Source organism: Adiantum capillus-veneris, chromosome 7, assembly GCF_014529385.1.
Source record: "Adiantum capillus-veneris isolate H3 chromosome 7, ASM1452938v2, whole genome shotgun sequence".
In the NCBI taxonomy this organism is placed as follows: domain Eukaryota; kingdom Viridiplantae; phylum Streptophyta; class Polypodiopsida; order Polypodiales; family Pteridaceae; genus Adiantum; species Adiantum capillus-veneris.
Genome location: NC_140937.1, coordinates 50,157,686 through 50,181,218, shown reverse-complemented (window position 1 = coordinate 50,181,218; position 23,533 = coordinate 50,157,686). Strand labels below are relative to the sequence as shown.

The following is a 23,533-nucleotide window of genomic DNA, read 5'->3' as shown; positions in this document are numbered from 1 at the left end:
CTATATAGTCATAGTCTTTTAAGTTTTTAATCCGTCTTTCTGTCTATTCAACTTTATTGAGCTCTTCAATCTTTGCACTTCCTAGATAATGTTATTTGTGATGCACTTAGTATGTTATGAGGTGTCTACAACCCCGGTAAATTGAATTTACATCCGCAACCACTAACGCGCATCGCGCACAAGCGACATGTTGAAACTTAAAACATGCTTGAACATGATTCTAATTATCCAAGTAGGTGTTAGAAGCTTGGCTTATAGTTGTTTCCTAACTTAAAGGTTGTTTTGAGGCTAATTTCAACGTTTTTTGGTGGACCGTTCCGGCGTTCCCGTTCCGGTCCCCGCCTATACGTTCCGGTACCGTTCCGGAGCCCCCTGTTCCGGTTCCTCGTTCCCATTCCAAGTAACTTTGATTTGAAGGAGTACCCAGTTCTTCTTCTTCTTCTTCTTCTGATAGTTCTTCTAGCTCCTCGGATTCGAGCGAAGAAGACAGAAAAGGTAAAAAGCGAAGCAAGAAACAAAGCTTTGGAAAGGGCAAGAAAAAGGCAAAGAAGGCTACATCTCGCCCAGAGATTGACAGTTCTATTGCGGACTGGTCTACAGACAGCTCAGATTCCGATGACGGAAACTTTTATGCGAACAAGAAGAATTTTTACAAAGCCAACCAGTATGACTTTCTCGAAGATAAAAGCAAGAAAGTCCGAGCGTTTAAGGAAGGTGGCCACTCGATCAAGTTTGATACTTTTTCAGGATACTCAGATGCTTCGAAGGCTTTGTCTTTTATACAACAGTTTGACATCCCTTTCGCGGGAGGACGCTATTCAGAGCAATCCAAGATTCGGAGAGCTACCTCTTAGCTTAAGGGGAATGCTCGTACTTGGTGGTCCACGCTTCTTTTAAACAAGAGTGCGCCAGTTAAATGGCTGAAATTTGAAAGCTTTTTATTTCTTCTTGGTTGACGCAAGAATATGAACGAGATATACGAGCTGCTTGGAACCGTCTTCGGATGACCAAGAGCGATACAGTAAATACTTACTGTGAAAGATTCTGGAGCTCTTTTCTACCCGCCTCTTTATTCAAGAACATCTCGTTCAGAGAACAGATTGAACGGTTTACCTTGGGTCTACCTACAGAGATCCGAGATCACTGCTTGGAATAGAAGTTAACTTCTATTTAGGAGTTTATGAGTCATGCGAAGCGGGGCTTTGCCATTCACTCTGGCAGTTTGACCTACCCCACAGATAAGGCCATGACACAACGAGCTGAACAGACTTCTGGCAATGAAAGTAGAAAGAAAAAGAGAAACCCAGAGAAAAAGGATGCATGACCCAAGCTTACTCCTGAGGAGAGAGCTCGCTTCATAAGAGAGGAGAAGTGCTTTGGATGCGGGGAACATGGACATATCTCCACGAAGTGTCCTAAAAAGGCACAGAAGGAACGGAATGATAAAGACGACGACATGCCTGAGAGTTCGAGAGCAGTTGAGGAATGTGGCAGATAGAAAAGCAGAATTGGTACCACATGGTGTGGGACCTGCATTGAATCTAATGAATGAAAGTACAAACTTTGCCGCTTTTGGGGCAAAGTGACGGATGAGGAAGCTCTTTTGAAGGAGCCAAGGCAAACTTCTTTTCACTTGGAATTGGCGGCTCGATTTGGAATTACGCTCGACAGACTGACGCCACAGGCGGAGGTAGTTCGACTGGCACCCGGATGGGATGTTGCCATTACACCGAGCATTGGAAAACTTTGTTTGCAATGACAGGGGTGTTCAGGGCACGCGAGTGACGTTCTACTCAGGATCCCTTGGTACCACAAGAACTACGCCGTGGTTGACTACCGGGCCGAGAAAGCGACTTTGATAAATGAAGGGCTTAGAGATTGTACTTGATGAACTTCAGTTTCTTACTCATTCTTTTGGGAGAGAATTGAACGATGGATAAAGGTTGAATATGTTTTGACCTGATCAAAAGAACGCCAAGATTTTTTTTCTCCACACTCATGCCGATTGCTTTTCAAAGGGCCTGAAGATCAAACCATTGATCTGATACCTGGAAGCACGCCACCGAATCGGCCACCTTATCGTGTGAGCCGAGTACAGAATGAAAAGATTATGAAACCAGTGAAAGACCTCTTGGAAAAGGGTCTTGTCCAGCCTAGTACTTCACCGTATTGCTCTCCAATGTTGTTGGTTTTGAAGAAAGACGGATCTTGGAGAATGTGCACCGATTATAGCGCTCTCAACAAAATCACCATCAAGAACAGATTTTCGATTCCTAGGATCGATGATATACTCGACACGTTACAGGGATCCTCGTGCTTTAGCAGGATTGACTTGAAGAGTGGATATCATCAGATCAGGATAGCGCCAGGAGATGTCTACAAGATAGCTTTTCGGACAACTTTTGGGTTATTTGAGGTTTTGGTGATGCCTTTTGGCTTAACCAATGCTCCTGCGACATTTAACCGGATGATGGACAGGATTTTTCGAGAATACAGGCTATTTGTTGGCACTTTCTTTGACGACATCATTGTTTTCTCCAAGAATGAGGTAGAACATAGAGATCATCTGCTTCAAGTCTTTCAGGCATTACGAGATCACAAGTTAGTGATTAATGCAAAGAAAAGTGAATTTTTCCTACCAAAGATACACTTTTTGGGACACAGTTGTGTCAGCAGCAGGAGTGCAAATGGACCCGGCCAAGATAGAGACTATCTGTGATTGGCCCGATTTGAGGAATGTCCATGAAGTTAGAAGCTTCTTGGGACTGTGTTCGTACTACAGGTGGTTCATACGAAAGTTTGCAGAGGTTGCTTCCCCTTTGCATACCTTGACACAGAAAGGAGTACCTTTTTCGTGGGGACCCACAGGGTGATTGCCTTTCGGACATTGAAAGAGAAATTGACTACGGGACCTATTTTGACTTTGCCGGACTTGCAGAAGTCATTTGAAGTATATTGTGATGCTTGTGGTCGTAGTCTGGGTACGGTCTTGATGCAAGAAGGCCATGTCATAGCTTACGAGAGCCGTTTGTTCTCTAGGCCGGAGATGACAACACAGATCTATGAGAAAGAGCTTTTGGCGGTTATCCATGCTCTTACTCAGTGGCGGCATTACCTACTCGGAGCGGATTTTACTGTCTTTACAGACCATCAGAGTTTGCGCTACTTCTTGTCACAGAAGCAGCTTTCGGAAAAGCAGATGCGGTGGGCGAACATCTTGTCACAGTTCCACTTCCAGATTGTCCATGTGCAGGGACAAAAGAATGTGGTGGCAGATGCTTTGTCTCGAAAACCGTTGGTTCTGGTTATTTCCGCGATACATCATAGGAGCTTCGAGGATATGGTCGATCAGTATGCCACAGATACAGATTTTGCAGATATTTTCACACGGATACGGGATGGGGAGACAATAGCTGGATACTCCCTTCGGGAAGGCTACTTGATGAAAAAGACTATGTTGTGCGTTACACAGCCGTTGAGGGATAAGGTTATGACTGAATGCCATTGTCCACCTTTTACGGGTCACCGCGGCATTGCTACCACCATGAAAGGGGTAGAGAGATATTTCTTTTGGCGGAGACTCAAGAAGGATGTGGAAGAGTTTGTGCGCAGTTGCTTGGTATGCCAGAAGGTCAAGTTTGACAGGCATAAGGCACAGGGATTGTTACAGCCTTTACCCATACCCACCCGCCCTTGGGAAAATATTGAAATGGATTTCTTTTTTTTTTATCTCCCGAGAATACAGAATGATCACGATGATTTTCCGATTACATGGCACGTCTGAGACGATTCTCTCCGACAGAGACCCCAGATTTATGAGTTTGTTTTGGAAGGCAATTTGGGAGAACATTGGCACGCGGTTGCAGTTCTCGTCATCGTTCCACTTGTAGACTGACGGGCAATTTGAGATTGCCAATTCAGTGATTTTAGATTTATTGAAGTCTTGTATCTCGGATCAGAAGACTCAATGGGAAAAGAACTTACCTTTGGTGGAATTTGCCTACAATAACACGATACACTCTTCGACGGGGAAGACGCCATGTGAGATTGTTGAAAGTGCTGCGAAGGTTCCATCCTTCCTGAGCACGAAAGATTAGTTATTTGAAGCGAATGAATATTCGCGAGATTTGGATACGGCTTTTGCCAAGGTTCGCGAGACTTTGCGGGAGTCTCAAGAACGACAGAAAAAGGCAGCGGATCGCCATCGTCGCGACTTGAAATTGAAGGAGGATGATTGGGTGCTCTTACTTTTGAGAAGGCACGCCTACGAAAGAAAAAGGGAAAGGAGAGGCTTTTTCCAAAGCTTAGTATGCAACACTACGGACCTTTCCAGATAACTGAAAAGATAAATATGTCTCCTTCCGATTGAAACTGCCAGATACTTAGAGGATTCACAATGCATTGCATGTGAGTCTCTTGAAACCTGTTAAGGGTGATGTGCCTGATGAGCAACCCGAAGTGGAAGAAAACGAGGAGATCCTTGTTCCTGAACAGATTTTGGCACATAACGATACGAAGAAAGGTAAAGTACGAAGGCGGTTTTTGGTTTAGTTCAAGAACTTTCCTGCATTTGATGTGAAGTGGATGGAGGAGGAGGACCTAGCAGATACTCCTCGGATTGTGAAACTTTACCTCGATGTTTTGGTTTAGCATAGTCTATTCCAAACGGAACCCAGAATTCAGCTTGGTCGGAGATTTGGTGCAGTGGGATGCAGAAGAGGGGAGTCACTCCGCTCCCTTGTCAACAGATGCCTCGATTTTGATACTAAAGTCACTGATGTCTCTTTGAGCTTGAGGGATACTGAGAGCTGACAGTATTCTGCTGGATGACTTTATGAAATGGAATTCCTGATAATGATACTGATTTGTTCTTGACTTCTTGTGAGTGTAGGAACTGATAGCCGAAATGACTGCAGCATTTTAGGTTGATTGATCTCGAATAGACATGGTTGCAATAGGGGTTAGTCAATCGGACATCGATGAGGTCCCGATTGGACCTAGATGTGATTGCTAGCTACATTGCCGATAAATCATGGTCTAAGATCCGAATGAATGTTGAATGTCCTGTGATGTCCTGTGATGCCTGGTGATGTCGTGTGATGTGACTGTCGATTTTGTACATGTGCTAGATGTGTGTTCCTAGTACGTAGGTACTAACAGTCAGTGTCTGCTAAGACGGTTTATGGCTTTTGTTGGTTTTGCATGCGTAATCGCGGTCGATTACAATGCTTTCAAGAGGGGGGTATGTCTCAAAGTGATGACGTGGCAGACAACAAAAACCCTAATTTCCGGAAATCGCGGAGGCTATTTTTAAAAAAAAAAAGTTTTTTTTTTCGAAAATGATGAGCGACGCAAATTTTGCTTTTTCTCTACAATATGAGAAAGAGAGAGAGAATGCTTTTGCTTTCAAGTTTTGACTCTCTGTGAGAGAGAGAGAAATTGCTTTTGATTTGAAGCTTTTGGGGCTCTGCTTTTGGGCATCCCTTGTAACCTTTAAATTAGTGGTGAGGGCCTCACCTCTCAGAGCATCTGGACGCAGAGTCTGAGAGTGAAACCCTAGCCACTCTCTTGTACTTTGATGTGATTAATATAAAAAGAAATACCGAAAGGGGCGCTAGTCTTTGGGGCCAATATCTCTAGGCACGGAACTCCGCCGGGCCAGTGCAAATCTATTGTGATCTGTGAATTGTTTTGAAGTGGTTATTTGGTGCTGTCGTGATTGATTTTTGACTTGGAGTGTCCAAGTCTGTTACAGTGTCCATGTATCTGGGCCTCACCACAAAACCATCCTCAGTGAACTGGAGAAGATGCTCCTTATAAAAAGCCATCTTCGTGCCCAACGCGTGTGTCGGGTGAATCCAAGCCCTCCTGGTATCCAGCTGAGTCATGTCCTGGCGAATGAGCCTGGTGATCTCGGACTGTGTAAGAGTCAGGGAGGGGGGTAGTCTGTCCATGCATCTGTATAATCCACTGTCTCATGAGCGTATGTGAATGCCGGTGTTTGTCAATCCAAAATCCGATAAGATTTTCATCAAGGTTTGAAGATCCTCCCGATCATTTTTAGGCAAAAAAAACGAATCATCTGCATACGCCTGAGCAAGGAAAGAAGGTTTGCCAGCAATTTCCAATCCATGCAGTAGACCAACATCCACCGTTTTGTCGACCGTAGAGCATAAAATAAAGCACTGAGCGGACAGCCCTGGCTAACAGATCGACCAAAGTCCCCAAGTGCCAGTAAGACCATCCGCAATGATTGCTGAGTGATGGCATCAGAATACAGCCAATAGATAGCGTTGACCCATTTAGGACCAAAACCCAATTTAGACATGATTTGTGAAATCCCAGTGAACCGAATCAAAAGCTTTGGCTATATCTACCTACAATAAGATTACCTCCTGAGAAGTATATTTTGCATATTCGAAGCATTTGCAATATTGTCAATGATGTGACGTCTCGGGATGAACCTATATTGACGCGGATGAAGATCATGATGAAGAATAGCTCACTCTGAGCACCAACAATTTCAGAACAAGTTTATAAACAACATGCATGAGAGTGATTGGTCTGCAATCAGCAAAATTCTCAGCCAAATGCTTTTTAGGAAGCAATTGCAGCAAACCATGTTTCCATAGGGATGGAAGTTTTTGTTCCTGCCAAAGCACTATTGATGATGAATAACAATGCATCTTTCAATTCGTCCCAAAAGGCATGAAAAAATTAAGCAGTAAGACCATCCCATCCTGGAGTTTTCCATTTCCCTAGTGCTTTTAAAGCATGATATAATTCATCCTGTGTAAAAGGTTGTTCCAGAGCATTCGCTTCATCAGAGTCCATAATCGAGGAAACAACTTCAAGAAATCGCAATCTGACACAAGATTCCGGTGGGGATAAAGATGTAGGAGTAGCAAATAATCTTTCATAATGCTGAACACATTCATGTGACAGTTGCAATTTTGTAGAAGTCCAAGAGCCATCTGACATTTTAATGCGAGAAATGGACTGTCTCTGACGAGAAGCATGCAAACTTTTAAATTTTTTTTAGAAGAACACCCTTTATCCATAATCGGCTTTTCTCTAGATCGTACCTGCCATTTACGAAGTTTGCGCATTTGATTGCATGAAATGATATTATTCGCCTCGCACAATGTATCTTGAATAGAGCGACCTAAAAGTAGAGTCGATTCCGACTCCATAATACATTGCTGTTGATGCTTGGCCAAAGCAAGAGCTTCCCGTTGATCGGCAAGATACCATTTTCCAAAGTCCTTAATGACATATTGCATTCGTAAACTAAAAGAGTGCCATGCAAAGTCAATGTCTGCATGTGCAGGCATATATAGAGGATGAATTGCCGTCAAAACCATGTGACGAAAAACCTCATGGGAAAGGTAGTTGTCATTGACATGTAACAAATGACGAGATGGCATAATTTCTTCATCTCGAGGCATGTCGAAAAACAATTCTAACCATACTGGAGCATGATCTGATAAACATAATGAATGATCAATCCGGATTTTATATACGAAAGAGTCGTATTGATTGGCATTAACCAAATACCATCGATCTAATCTTGCCCGATAATATGCCAAAGCATTATGAGTGTACGTAAAACCTGAGTTACTCGGGCTTGTAGCAAGCCACAAATCCACAATGTGCAAAATATCCAATTAAAAAGACCACTTTTGATGCTCAATTTGATGCATATGCGAATTTTGAGAAGTATTATCCCCAGAAAGTGGCGAATTATTAAAATCACCGCAAATAAAGGCATTTGAAAGCCAGGGATAATCGCTCAGAGAAGACCACATCAGTGCCCGGGATCCAGACGACTGCGGAGCATATATACCAGCAAACTCATATACTTCTGCATTTATCGTGCATTGGATAATCATCCATCTGCCAGCAGAATCATTATATGCAACATATGGATTCAAATCATGATGTACGAGCATAACCACACCCGAGTAAGCTGCTGACCCCGCATAAAAGATGTGATAACCCGAAAAGAAACCAGATTGTCCAGCCAATCTATGCTTGATTATGTTCTTGCAAGCATACGACATGAGGATGCATTGTATTGACGTAATCCCAAAAAAGCCTCCATTTATTTACATGTGAGAGGCCTTGGATGTTATAAGTCACACACTTTATGGGAAAAGACATGGAATATATACATATGTACAAACGATGCGACCAAGTATCAAGTCACCGCCATATCTTCATGCTCATCAGCATGAGCCTGAGCATGAGTAATATCCATATCATCTGATTCCATCAAAGGCAGCCCCTTCTTAAGTACATCAGTCCAGAGTCTGGATGCTGGAGATGTATCAATGAAAGTTTGTCCCGGCATAGGAGCCGACGCACTCCAATTTCGAGATTGAAGAGGCCTTGTCTTTGGAGTAAAAACCTTTTTTGGATGTTGCCAACCATTGGAATCAACCTTTTTAGCATCTGACATCAGAGCTTTCCTTTTATCTTTGGCTTTCAAGGGTTGAGCAGCCGGCAGAGAAGAGGCTTTAAATTATCATTGATGACAACAAAAGCAGCAGAAGGTTTAGCTTTTTCTGTCAGCAGGTGAGCAGGAGCAATGTCCGTTTGAGGGATAGCATTTGGCGGTGGTTTATTAACTACCTGCGGACATTCTGATGCAAGATGTCCAAAATTATGACATGTAAAGCATGCTCCTGCAAAAACGCCCCATTTCAAATCAAAGAATGTCTCCCCCATATTTACATCTTCAACCTCAATTGCAATAGAAGGCGGAGTGGGTTTATCAGTGTCCCACAAAATACAGAACCTTTTTCTATTCCCTGTAGGGCGAGGAGGGCAAAGCACTTTACCCAAAGAGGCTGCCAGACCAGGAAGTTCTTCTCGCATATAATCTGGGAAATTAACAACCTCCACCCAAACCGGACAGGAGTGGCGAATAATATTCTGATAATCTTTACTGGGTGACCAAGGCAAAACATGTACCATTTGTTTACCATAAAACAGTGGGGAAGCTTCAAGCAATTTTTGTTTGTAGATCGAATCTGTCAAGTGAACTTAATAAAATCCACGCGAAGCAAAGTACACACCCTCAATGAAACAACCACCTAGAATCGATCTGATCCACAGCGCAACATCATTTGCCGAGGGCAGACGACCAGGGAAGAAAATTATAACTGCCAATTGCTTAAGTTTTTTAAGAGGGGAAACTATGCTGGGCAGTTTCATTTTATATTTGAAGGACGGAACAGGCTTATTCCAGCTTGACCTGCTCTGACAAAATTCCTCATTAAGAGCATCAAAAACATATCGGGAATCTGCATCAAGATACTGGTCATCCACAGTAGAAACTACATGTTGTCCTTTAATTTCTTCCGAAGATCGATCTCTGCTAGAATAGGCTTGCGACGAGGATGAAGCCATGACTGAAAATTAGGACTGGAAAACTTTTGAACAGAAGAGCACACCCACACACACAGGCTCACACGTATACACAGTCACCACACACACTCACAGACTCTCACGCACAGAACTAGCAAACACAAAGCAAGGGAAGAAAGACACAGACTGTACACACACACACACACACACACACAGAGTAACGTACAGGCTGGCCAACACGTGTGCTGACTGGAGGGCTGAAGAGAGACTCGCGGCTGAGTACTGCAGGAGAAAAAAGGCGAGGGGGCGCACAGAGTACTCAGGCGCTGAGGGCAGTAGGGCTGCACACTCGCGCGCGCAGGTAGAGAGGACCGGCGCAAGGGCTGTCACGAGGGCTCTCTCAGGTCTAATCACTCGCGCGCGGGCACTCTCTCTCTCTCTCTCTCTCTCTCTCTAGCGTTACATACCCTGCGCAGGATTTCTTTTCTTCCTACGCGGCAGAGAGAGGTAGACGTGCAACACAAATACAACAGCGCGTCACTTTATTGAAGCCATGCTACAATAAATATTGCTAGGCAACCTTAGATAAAAGCGAAATTAGCAATGCAAGGAAATTTAGGTTACGTGGCAGAAATTAAAGAAACGACCCAGCAGGTGATGCGATTAAACTCCAATGCAAGGTGAAGCAACAGGCAAGGCAACAAAAGGTGACTCTGGACTGGTAGTAATCAGAGGATACAATAGAGCTGAACCACTCAACACACACAAATTTTTGCAGAGTGTATATGTATGCAAAAACGGGAGAGAGCTTATTTTGATGTTGACACTATTGTGGAATGTATGCATAATGTGGAAACGTATGTATACATAGTGCGCCTGCACCCTACGGGTTACTCTGTTGTGAGCAGATAGTCAAGCCAGAGAGGGCTGTGTTGTGTGTGTGGGGCAGCCTGGACAGTTTCGGACTCAGGTTAGCGGGTACAGGGCTCCTCCTTTTACACGCACCAGTTTAATTTATTGAAGAGTGCTCTGACAAATAGGCAAGAGAGATGGCGGCGCACTACATGGTCACAAGCAAGAGGATGACAGCCATTGAAAGAGAGTTGAAAGAATGCAAAGCTCACATGCAAGCTCTGAAAGGAAGCATCTCAGCCCTTCAGAAGGAACTTGACGAAACCAAAGAGAGAGGACGCCTTGAAGATGGAGAAATTCAGCCATCAATGATAGATGAGTTGAATAGTATACGAGCACAAGTCAAAGAAATAAAGGAGGAAGGAGAAAAGAAGACCTCATGGGTGGAGGTTCTCTCCAAAACGCAAAAGAAAGTGGAAGAGGCTGAAAAATGGATTGAAGTTGTCAAGAAGGGGAAGGGCAAGGACATTCCGACTACACCCGACATCATCAACAAGACACTTGAAGAGGAACAATGAAGAAGGGTACGCGCTCTACACGTGAGAGTGACCGGCCTAAAAGACTCAAATAAGGTGGACCAAGAGGTGAAGAGCCTCATGTCAATGATGGGGGTGGAGAAGCCCTCGCACACACAAGCTTGGAGAGTGGGCAAGAAGAGTGAAGGTAATGGGGAGAGTTCAAAAGAACGGGCTCTCATTTTGCGCTTTCCCTCCATGGAAGAAAAGAAAGACTTTTTAAAGAAGAGGCCAACCCTCAAGAAAACAGGTATCTTTTTAGGAGATGACCTTACCCTCTCACAGCTTGCACATATGAGAGAGGTCATGCCAGAGATTATAGCAGCAAGGGAGAAGGGAAAGTTAGACTTCTACAGAAATGGACGAGTAGTGATTATAGAGCACCGCTCTACATGACGGTGCGAGACCTATGGGACCACTCTCAGGATGGCGGTTTGGAACTGTAATGGTTCGTATAGACTTGATGTGGGGGCCTTTGAGGATAGCTTTAGAGACAGAGACATTGTTTTCTACTCAGAGACTCATTAGGCTCCAGGACAGTTGATGTCGTATATATCAAGATACAGATGGGAGACAGCTTGCCGGACATGCACCAGATCTGAGCATGGGACTAGAGGATCAGGAGGTGTAGCAGTTCTTTTCAGAGAGGAGCTCCAGCCACTACTGCACATAGTTCGGAGAGACCAGGCCAGATACTTGTGGGTGAGGCTTAGGGCAGAGACTGGACTTTTCTTGTACATCGCCATATGCTATTTTCCTCCCAGCACTCCAGTATATGCTTCACCCAAAGGACAGTCTCCTTACTCTGTACTTGATGATGATATGTGGGAGTTCTCTAGGGATGGAGACATCATACTTTTGAGGGATTTCAATGCCCGTACAGGCAGTTCACAGACGGTTTTCTATGACACCTCAGAAGAGATGCTCAGACAGCTAGAGCCAGAGGAGATGGGACTTGAGAGATGCTCACACGATAGAGAGCATACAGAGTATGGGAGATACCTAAGGGAGATGACGACTACTCACAGTTTAGCCATACTGAATGGCTTACCGACTTTCCCATCGTCTACAAGTTTTACTTGTTTTCCACACAGACATGGGCCCAATACTGTAGACTATGTTCTGACACATCCGAGCTTTATCTCTCACATTCAGGATTTCACAGTGGGGCCCAGGCCTGTTGGGATAGCAGTAGATCATGCACTTTTGACATTATCAGTCTCCTTTGAGTACAATACATCTCAGGCCTCACGGGGTGGTAGACATCCACGTTATACTTTTACACCAGAGACTGACTCAGTCTATGCAAAGGAGATACGTAGGCTTTTATGCACATCAGAGCCAGTATACACAGTGGAGGAGATCACATCTATGCTGACAGTGACATTACATGGGGCAACGACAGAGGCATACCCACACACTCAGCCTGGTAAGAGACGTCGTTGTGGGCACATGCCTCAAAACAGCTAGTATGATGAGGAGTGTCGACAGAGGAGAGCTCGGATACAGCGGGATCTTGCATTGGGAGTGATCACCTATAGACAGTCTCGTATTGCTACACGACGACTAGTGCGACGGAAGAAGCGAGCTTTCTTGGTCTAGGTGGAGCAAGATTTATATCAGCTCTTCCTTAGTAGAGATTCAGGAGAGGCTTGGCGTCTATTCCATGAGCAGTCTCCCCCACCAGTGATTACTTCTATAGAGATATGGGGGCAGTATGTAGCATCTTTATACACTGTACCTGGACAGCCACCACTACCAGATCCACCACAGCCATGTCCGGATACGAGCACCTTTACCACTGAGATGGTAAAGGAGGCCATTGACAGGATGAAGACCAGACGGGCACAGGATCATGAGGGTTTGGTAGCAGAGCACATTATACTTGCTGGGGAATTGTTGGTAGAGATGCTTGCACGGTTATTCAACCGTGTCACGTGTGAGGGATTTTCTAAGTCTTTGAGATTATCTACTATTGTACCTATCTTCAAGACAGGAGACCCCACAGTGCCGGGGAATTACCGTACTATTATGGTAGGACACATTGGCACGGTTGTATGCATCCTCCTTGAGCATAGGCTGAGCAGTTGGGCAGAGGTTATGGGCTTACGGGCACCTGGGTAGGCTGGTTTCAGGAAGGGTTTCTCCACACTGGATCATGTCTTTACACTCAGAGCTATCATCGAGGAGGGTCGAGCACATGGTAGACGGATATATTGCAGCTTTGTGGACTTCCGCAAAGCTTTTGACACAGTACAGAGGGCGAGATTGATGCGTCGACTTATGGAGTTGGGGGTACCCACAGAGCTGATAAGGGGGATTATGGCATTGTACAGTTCAGTGATGGGTCATGTACGCACATCAGAGGGGATATCTGACATAGTTCACTCCACTATCGGAGTAAAACAGGGATGCCCATTGTCGTCTTCTTATTTGGTATGTATGTTGATGAGGTCTCTGATTATATTAACAGAGGAGGAGATAGTGGTGCTCAGCTTGCAGGAACATGGATTCCTCTTTGATTGTATGTTGACGATATCGTGTTGATATCAGACTCACCAGAGGGTATGCAGAGACATTTGGACGCATTGCATAGTTTTGCAGGGGATAGTGGATTGTCTGTCAACCTTGGTAAAACCAAGGTCATGGTATTTAATACCACGCCAGAGTGGGTTAGGAGATCAGCACCTACATTCACATATGGTCAAGACAGTATGGAGTACACTGATGCATATACATATCTTGGGGTGGTCTTTAGTGGTCCGAGGGTCACACTGAAAGTGGCAGCAGACACTAGATTGACTCGTGCCTATGCAGCCCTAGGCGGTTTAGAGAGGATTTGTTCGCAGGTTCAGTTCCAGGAACCTCGAACAAAGCTTTGGCTTTTTGACACTTTGGTCGCTTCAGTTATGCACTACGGGGTTCAGGTTTGGGGGCCGTCTGTTGACAGTGTTGGATGGAGTAATATGGAGAGGCCCATGATATCTATGATTTCTAGGCTGATTAGAGCCAAGGCCTTAGTTCCACATGACATCATTCGAGCAGAGATGGCTACCCCACCTATGGAGGTTGAGGCACTCACTAGATCATTAACATTTGTACACAGCCTATGGGACACCACCAGGGACAGGTATGCTAGACTTGCTCTTGAGTCATCGAGACAGCTGGCATTACAGGGAGATACATCATGTTGGTATGCACAGATGAGCTCATGGTTTCAGAGGCATGGTTTCAGCATGGACAGGCTGCCCCCGTTCCAGTATTCTCTTGATGCACCATCCTTGGCTCTTGAACGGATGGAGATTACTAGACTCATTCGGCAGGATCTTATCCAGCTTGATAGCAGGAGGACATGGATAGAGCCATCACGCGAGTTGGGTACGAAGAGGGCTTTCTATAGAGAGCATCTTCTCCAACTCACGACAGACGGATTTGTCACACGGCCCAGCTACATGGACGCACATCTATCTCATGGGTTACGATGTGCCATAGGCCAGATTCGCACATCTTCACACTAGCTTGGGATTGAGACAGGTAGATTCAGAGGCATACCAGCAGACAGTAGGATATGTCAGTTATGCCATGCAGAGCCAGAGACAGAGTTTCGCTACATATGTCACTGCACAGTCTACTATGAGATACGGGGACGCTTTCATTGTTTATTCAGAGATGGTTTTGACTCTTTAGATAGAGTCATGAGATATCAGGATCAGAGATGTCTTGGATTATTTCTACTTGAGATACAGAGACATAGAGACTCTCTATTGAGAGGGCATAGACAAAGACAGCCCCAGAGACGCATCTCAGATTTCTTTAGTCTGAGTACCACAGAGGCAGAGGAGACACCACCATCACAGAGCTCGGTTCCCACCCATACACACACCAGCGGTACTCTCATTGACCGAGCTGTAGAGTTGGGGAGATCGAGACGACCGCGATTGAGGAGGGGAGCCACGCAGCACCGGCGCGGAGAATGCGGCAGAGGATTCACAGGATTCTAGCACGACACCCTGAGTGTCGATCAGGGTAGGCTTCTACTACTGCTATATTATATCATGGTGACACTTATCCCCACTTTGTACCTATGTGGCATGATACCATTTTGCACAGCCTACCAGCCACCCATAGGAGTTGGTAGCACTCCTATCTCAGTGTTTAGTTTGTAGTTTTCTTTGTTTGTACCCAGACTTGGTACTAGACTCATCATTGTAATCAGTTGGTCTCATAGGTCATTTTGGCCTTTTGTAGACGTTAATATATCATTTCATTTCATTTCATTTCTCTCTCCTTCCTTTAACCACCATTAGTAGGCAGGCGGCGTGATTTTATTACTTGTTTACCTTAGACTTTCTTATTGGACATTTTGCACATGTGACGATGACTTAAATTGATTGTCCAATTTGTCGTTTAGGTCTTTTGCAAGTGTCCGTATAAACATTTCATTTTATCACTCCATCCCCCCCGCCCCCCAACCCCCCACCCCCAGCACACACCCTGCGGTGCCACGCGGCCAACAAATAAAAGCAGATTGCTGATTTCGAAAATTGCTACCTAGATTCTATAAAATACATTGCATAAGAACGCTTTTTAAACCAAGACGTATATATTACTAGCTACCCGTTTCTTATGTATGTATTGAATTTTAGAATTATTCTGATATCAACAAATAAAAACACATTGCTGATTTCCAAAATTGCTACCTAGATTCTATAAAATACATTGCATAAGAATGATTTTTAAATCAAGATGTATATATTACTAGCTACCTGTTTCTTATGTATGTATTGAATTTGAAAATTATTCTGATATCAACAAATAAAGCACATTGCTGATTTCGAAAATTGCTACCTAGATTCTATAAAATACATTGCATAAGAATGCTTTTTAAATCAAGATGTATATATTACTAGCTACCCGTTTCTTATGTATGTATTGAATTTTGAGAATTATTCTGATATCAAGAAAACTCCTTTAATTCAACAGTGTGGCAGTTGTTTCTTCAAAGACCAAGGCATCAAAGAAGGTTGTGAGTTTAACCTTGGAAAAGGAAAAACTAATGGAAAGATGCAAAACAGACCGCTCTTGGAAGGTGCGCTCGAGATTTAGCAAATGTAGCCTTTCTAGGTTTCTGTGGGTTTTCTTTTACTTGGGGGAAAGGATCGCGAAGGGGAAGGTGAGGGTGGTTTGCTTATATCTGTATGAGTGCATATAAAAGTGTGCAAGCATTTACACATTTGTGCTTTATGCTTGCTGACATTTTCTCTAGGTATGCAGTTTGTCAATGTATTGTTTCAGGTGATTTATCATGGGGCGATGAAAATACACATGTAGCTTCCTTTACCTTTCTAATGCTCACATTCAGCAACTGTATTTTTTCCTTTCATCAGACAGCAGGTCAGTATCAGGAACCAACAGAAGAAGAAATGAGGTGGTCACCTCATGGTTCCTTTACAAAGGTAAGCATTGAAATCATGTAGTGCAATATTAACTGAAGAGGACTAGGCGCACAAGACTGGGAGGAATGAAGTTGTCAACTTCTATTCAAATTCAGCAAAACGTTCTTGAGAGCCTGTGTGATTTTGAATTTTAGAATACATTCAATTTCAATTTGCTTGACTACTTTATGCAAGGCTGAGTCAAATGTACAAATATACACGTGGGTAGACAAAGATTAGGGCTACACATGATTGTTCGGGTCTTGTATCAATGGCAACATATCACAATCTGATGTTATGGTGTACCATAACAAATGCAACCTCAGTGTCTCATCAGTTTGCTTAGCCAATTTCCTTGCTGCAAAGGAGTCTCTCTATTTATTAATGAAACTTGCATATGATTGCTCTTCCACCATTGAATACTGTCCAGATCTAGCGTGTTGTTCTTTTTTAACCTGGCTAATCCTTTTCCTTTCTGTAGCTAAAGAGAGGCGAGCTCATCTTGCAATAGAGCGATGCCTCTCAAATGGATCCCATTTGTCCTCTTACTTTCCTTTTCTCGATTAACTAATAGCATCCTATTTGGCCTCGGCTTTGCCTGCATACTCATAGGTGTTCAATCTAGAAAAGTATCTTTTGACTTGGGTGTTTCTGCCTTAATCTCCTCATTTGCCAGTTTCATCTTTTGTCATTCTGGAGCCCCAACTCTACCCCTTCTTCAAAAGACTGTTTACTCTTTTTAACCTGACATCAAACAAACTTCTTTGAAGGTTGTCAGTGAATCTATGCGTATGATCTCTTAATTTCTTAAAAGATGCATGACTTTCATGTCAAGGGCTTTGTGGTAGGGGTGAAAATGCTGGGACATTTATATTAAGGAATAAAGCAACCCTTCGTCCTTTCCTGTTTCTATCTTTCTTGGACAAGGGTTTTTTTCTGGCATCTCCTGCTCTAGGGAGAGGGAAAGAAATAAGTATCTTGTATGTGTCAGGAAGCCACTGTCTTTGATAAGAAGGTGGATGCTTATAAACATACAGCAAAGTGTAACCAAATTAAAGGAGAGATCACACACTGCTTCGTCAATGGCATCCCATTAGTCTCCTCTTTTCTCTTTACAAGAGTCTCACTTGTATGCTCAGTGCTAGACTCCGGCCTTTCTTACCAGATTTGATACATGCGTCTCAGATAGGTTTTGTGCAAGATTGATGCATTCTGGACAACCTCTCCACATTTTATGAGGCAGTGGAGCATGCCAAACAGTTGAGACAGTCCTTGGTGATCCTACTTGACATTGAGAAGGCTTTTGGCAGAGTGGATTGGTATTTTTTGGAGCGCTCTTTATATAGTATGGGCTTTCAGATGGATTCTAGGAGTTTCAGCACCCCCGTCCCCATCCCCATCCCCGGGATCCGTCATGTCCCCGAGACCTTTCCCTGTCCCCATGTGACTATGCCTTTGAGGCGAGGCGTCTGTAAATACTATCCATGTAGATAGAGTTCTCCAATGGAAAAGTGTACGGAGTATGCATAGATGCCTGACCAATGGAGGGCGTGATCTACTGCTACCCCAACAGGCATGGGGCCACTGTAAAATCCTGAATAGATGGTATAAAATTGGGTTGAGCCATAACATAGTCCACCGTGCTAGCCCCATGTCTATAAGGAAAACAAGTGAACACATTCGCTGCTGGAAATCTCTGTAGGCCATTGAGGATGGCCAGTCCATTTGCAGTCCCCATGTCTACCAAATATCTCGCATACTCATTATGCACCACATCCTGTGAGCACTTGGCCAATCCCAGTGTAGCAGGGCTACAGTCACTTCACAGGACATACAGTTGGACAATGGGTTACACTGGGACTGGTTCACACTGGATGGACCTTGGTCTGGGAGTGACATGTGGTAGGGTACCTACCTACGACCGACGGTGGTCTAGTGGACCTCGTGGCCAGGTCACCACATGGCTGACATTTATGAGCCGTTGGTGGCTCTTTACGGTGGTACATATGAGTAGTAGTGGTTGGTGATCATCATCTTCTTCTTCACCTTTGGTCCAGCATCATTCGGGAGGTAAGGAGTCTTACACGGAGCACTGCTTCACCATCCCTGCACATCTGAGCCTCGACACCCCATTTGTACCAGTGAGTCCTGGGTTGGAGCTGAGTGCGCTGCCACGCCAGAGTCTGTACATGGTTCTTTGAGCTAGTCGAGTCCACATGTTCTGGTCCACTGTTGTGTCTCTGTTGTTATCCATTGTTTCTGTGTTTCATTCTGTTTGAGAGACTTTTCATTTGTTTGAGTGAGATTGTCACGCACATTGCACTGAGGGGCACCCACACTGGAGAGAGCACGACACATTATCCGCGCTACAGGTGCTCTCATTTTGGCGATCACGGTGGGACCTCAACTGAAATCTCACTCTGTGAGGTGCAAATCTTGAAGCTAGTTAGGTTTATCTAGCTTCGCCTACCTTCGCAAACCTTGCCTTGCACTGTTCTCCTCTCGCCTAGTCCAACTGGTCTAGTCCCCTCTCGCCTGGTCCAACTGGTCTAGTCCTCTCCCGCCCTGGTCCAACCTGTCCTCGTCCCTGGTCTAGACCTCCTCGACCCTGGTCTAGTCCTCCTCGTGCCTGGTCTCGTCCCTGGTCCAGCCGGGTCTAGTCACTTACCTGGTCTGGTCTGGTGGAGTCTAGACCTGTCACAAGTTTTCTTGCCCCAAGCTTGGTTGGACTGGTGGTCACTGCATGACACATACAAGGAGGTTAGTCGAGCGTCAAAACGCACTACTGAGCCCTTTGAAGTACTATCATAGAAGACGACCTTTGACACCTTGTAGAAATCCTTCAACCTCATCACCTATACCTCCACATACCACATCACCCATTCCTTCATTAGGTTCCCCATCTTCCCGATCACCTTCTCCAGTAAAGCTCTCTCCTATTCTGATACAGCAAGCTATAGAGCAACAGGCTCAACAAGGAATCATCGAGCCACTAGCTAGTGTTTTGGCCAAGGTAAACATCAAGTTCCCTACCTTCAAAGGGCTTTCTTCAGAAGATGCTGACGACCATGCAAGAAGATTTGTATCTCTCTGTAGGGGACGTGGTCTGAACAGAGAAGATGCTTATTTGGTACTATTTCCATCCACCCTGGATGGCCTAGCAGATAAATGGTACAGTCAATTTGCAGAGAACCATTTTGCAACTTGGGCAGCCTTAAGACAACAGTTCAGTGCAGCTTTCAGGCCGGGTGACTACCAGGAGAAGGTGTTGGATGAGTTGGCCAACATGGTGCTCAAGCCTGAGGAGACTTTTGCAGAGCTTATGACTAAAACTAAGTCGCTGGTGGCCAAGCTCCCCCAACAACCCGGTGAATTCATGGTTAAAAAGTGGGTGGAGAAGGCGCTTCCCAAAACTTCTCAACAAAAACTCCGAGAGAGTCTCCGACCCGACGCCACTCTCGAGGAGTTCATCGCAGTTGCTACTAGGATAGAGGGGGCTAGGAAGCTGTTCAACAACTCTCCTCACATAGAAACTCCCTCTGTGTTCCCGGAAGGTAGTCCTGCTGATCCTTTAACTTCTTTACGCAGGGAACTGGAAGCCCTAAAGTTACAGCGAGCTCTTCAAGAGGAGAGGTCCTTCTCTCTTAGACAAGAGAAGCCTCCAAATCATGAGGCATTGGAACAGATTAAGCGCGAGCTAGAAGAGCTCAAGTGTCAGCAAGAGACTAAGGCTATGGTTTGGTGTAGCTCATGCCGCTCTCCAGGGCACCCTCCGCAGGAATGCCCCCTTCGGGTTTACTGCCACTTCTGTGAAAAATCTGGACATGAGGACAAGGATTGTTACTACCTAAAGGGATTGCACAAAATACAGCAAAGTCTTGGTCCTTCTCTCCAACAAGGGTTAGCACCATCATCCAACATGGTTTCCCACTACGGCCATCCCAACTACATGCCACCTTTGCTCAATACCCCTGCTGTCCAAGGTATGTCAAGTACTTTCCCGACTCAAAGTTTTTATAATGCTAATGCCACCTCAACCCCTCAGAGCTTCTACACTTCAGCCTCCAACTCCATGCAGCAACCACCTCGTCCCCCGTTTCGTCCTTCCAATTGGCCCATACTCTGCTACAAATGCGGAGAGTATGGGCATTATCAGAGCAAATGCCCTCTGCCAGAAGGCTCTTCTCCGTGCCAACTTTGCCCTGAGGCTCAGGATCACTACACTAAGGATTGTCCAAAACAACGCGCCTCTACCTCTGCGAGCCCAAGTCAGAGCCAACCTGAATTCACCTTTCCCAAGATCAATTTGATAGCAGTTAGTACCAACCCCAAGCCACCCCTTTCTGCCCATATGATTGCCTCTCAAGACAAGTTGCAGCTGGTAGATGAGCCAGCTCGTGTCCTCACACGAGCTCAGAGAGCAGCCCTCGGCCTCAATCTTCCAGCAGGTACAGCCCTTTCCTCCCCAATGCCTACACCTCCTCCAGCAGCTGACATGCCATCCCCTAGTGCTAAGAAAGGATCTTTTACTATGATCTCCGATATTGATGGGGCTTTCTTAGAAGCAATTGCTGACTTACAAAAGATCAAAGTACCAGAGGAACAACAACAGGTAGAAAAAGAGAAGCATACAGCAGAGACAGTCTTGAAGAACACTTTCCAACAAGTGTCGCTCTATGACATGCTTCGACTAGATACGAGTTTCAGAAGTGACACCCTTGCAGTTATTCAATCACTTTACCCTGGAGCAGGTCCTAGTGGCGGGCACCTCCCAGTGCGACAGTCAGAGTCCTATATGATATCCAATCTTGCTGCTCCACTCACTGATTATAGAAGCCCTCGCGTGACAGTGTCCGTTTTAGGTCGGCAATTCTCAGGAGTGATAGTGGATGGTGGATCTGGCATCAACCTGATGCCCGAGTTCACTATGCTAGCTCTAGGTCTACAGCCTACTCGCCCTGCTCCCTTCACAGTTACATTGGCCGACCAACGGACAGTCTACCCAGTGGGCATAGTGGATAATGTGCCTCTGCAGGTACAAGACTTTACTTTTAACTTGGATTTTGTGGTGGTTCGTCTTCCCCAGGTTGAGGGCGGATTTCCCTTGCTTATTGGAAGACCATGGCTGCGACACACTAAAGCACTCCACGATTGGGGAAATGATGCAATGTGGATACATAATTTAGGCTCCTCGATGCAACCCATTCTCTTAGAAGGTGGTATGGATCCCGTGGTGCAACATAGTTCTTTGTCCTTAGCAACCAGCCTCGAATTGGAACAACCTACTCCACCTGACGGGTCAGATGAGGATCTGTTGGAATGGTTGGATGCTACCAAATCTATGCCCTGTTTTGGAGTTTCAATTCACTCTTTGCTTGAAGGTACACCCTCTTCCAATGTTTCCAAGGTAACGAGCCAGCTCAAGAGTTGAAGGTCACAGAAGATACTCCTGATGCGCTCTCTGTGAAAGCCCTCTTGATAAAAGCCGTTGAATTTGGAAAGCCGAGGAAAAAGTATATAAGCAAAAAGAAATCTCCCCTACAGGAGTTCAACCCCCTTCAAACATCAGCCCCATTGGTGTCTGCTTCTCCAACCAGAACGAAGCTAACCTCTGTGTCTAGCCAACTCCCTTCACAGAGCAGGTCCTGCTTGATGTGTTGGATGAATTCCTACTCCTGCTCGTTGTCTTGCTCCCTACTCCTGCTCGTTGTCTTGCTGAGAATAGTTGGTCCTGTCCTCAACCTGCACTTTCATAATGCTCTGACCTTCCTCGCCCTTACCAACACATCCTCGTCCCTACCCACCCCCTCACATACCCTCGCCCCTACCCTAACCCTACTCGCCCCTACCCACCCCCCCTCGCCCCTACCCTATCCCTACTCACCCCTACCCACCCCCTCACACACCCTCGCCCCTACCCTCCCCCTCGCCCCTACCCACCCTCCCCCTTCCTCTCGCCCCTACCCTCCCCCTCTCGTCCCTACCCACCCTCTCCCTTCCCCTCGCCCCTACCCACCCCCTCTCGCCCCTACCCACCCCCTCACCCCTCCTCGCCCCTACCCTCCCCCTCTCGTCCCTACCCACCCTCTCCCTTCCCCTCGCCCCTACCCACCCCCTCTCGCCCCTACCCACCCCCTCACCCCTCCTCGCCCCTACCCTCCCCCTCTCGCCCCTATCTAGCCCTTCCCTCTCGCCCCTACCCCCCCCCCCCCCCCCCCCCCCCCCCCCCCCCCCCCCTCCCCCTATCGCCCTTCCCACCCTCGCCCCTACCCACTCCCCCTCCCCCTTGCCCCTATCTAGCCCTTCCCACCCTCGCCCATACCCACTCCCCCTCCCCCTCCCCCTCGCCCCTATCTAGCCCTCCCCACCCCTCTCAGGTTTAGCAAGTTTCCCCCACCCTGCATGATCGGCTCCATTCACTTGGTTGCCATCCTGTTTGCTGTGAAGGCCCTTTCATTCTACCATCATGACGGAGCTTAACCCTATTTGCTGTGTCTTATGGTAATCCATCTTTTCGAGAAGAGTGTTGTTGCAGAAAAGTATGGCAACTGCAAGCATGGACCAGGCTATGCAATCATACATACTGGTTCCTGCTTAGTTACAAGCTTAAGGCGATTGCAATCAAGAAAAGATGTATGGATGCAGTAGCTAGTGGTTCCTGCTTAGTTACAAGCTTAAGGCGATTGCAATCAAGAAAGATGTACGGATGCAGTAGCTAGTGGTTTTCCGTCAGTTTTTTTAGTATTCCTCTCATCGAGACGGTGAGCGGTCTTGTGGCGGGCAACCTGTAGTAGGGCTACAGTCACTTCACAGGACATACAGTTGGACAGTGGGTTACACTGGGACTGGTTCACACTGGACGGACCTTGGTCTGGGAGTGACACGTGGTAGGGTACCTACCTACGACCGACGGTGGTCTAGTGGACCTTGTGGCCAGGTCACCACATGGCTGACATTTATGAGCCGTTGGTGGCTCTTTACAGTGGTGTATATGAGTAGTAGCGATTGGTGATCATCATCTTCTTCTTCACCTTTGGTCCAGCATCATTCGGGAGGTAAGGAGTCTTACACGGAGCACTGCTTCACCATCCCTGCACATCTGAGCCTCGACACCCCATTTGTACTAGTGAGTCCTGCGTTGGAGCTGAGTGCGCTGCCACGCCAGAGTCTGTACATGGTTCTTTGAGTTAGTCGAGTCCACATGTTCTTGTCCACTGTTGTGTCTCTGTTGCTATCCATTGTTTCTGTGTTTCATTCTGTTTGAGAGAGTTTTCATTTGTTTGAGTGAGATTGTCACGC

General features: G+C 45.8%; 1 protein-coding gene across 2 annotated transcripts in view; it reads left to right on the top strand.

Annotated features, from left to right (window-relative positions):
• LOC147453822 (structural maintenance of chromosomes flexible hinge domain-containing protein GMI1-like) overlaps nucleotides 1-23,533 on the top strand; it is a 232,778-nt gene that overhangs the window by 5,751 nt on the left and 203,494 nt on the right. For both annotated transcript variants that reach the window (XM_086515908.1, XM_086515909.1), the window contains 2 exons: nucleotides 15,783-15,888; nucleotides 16,187-16,255. In XM_086515908.1, coding sequence (XP_086372034.1) covers nucleotides 15,783-15,888; nucleotides 16,187-16,255 — 175 coding nt within the window. The remainder of the gene's footprint in view (nucleotides 1-15,782; nucleotides 15,889-16,186; nucleotides 16,256-23,533) is intronic.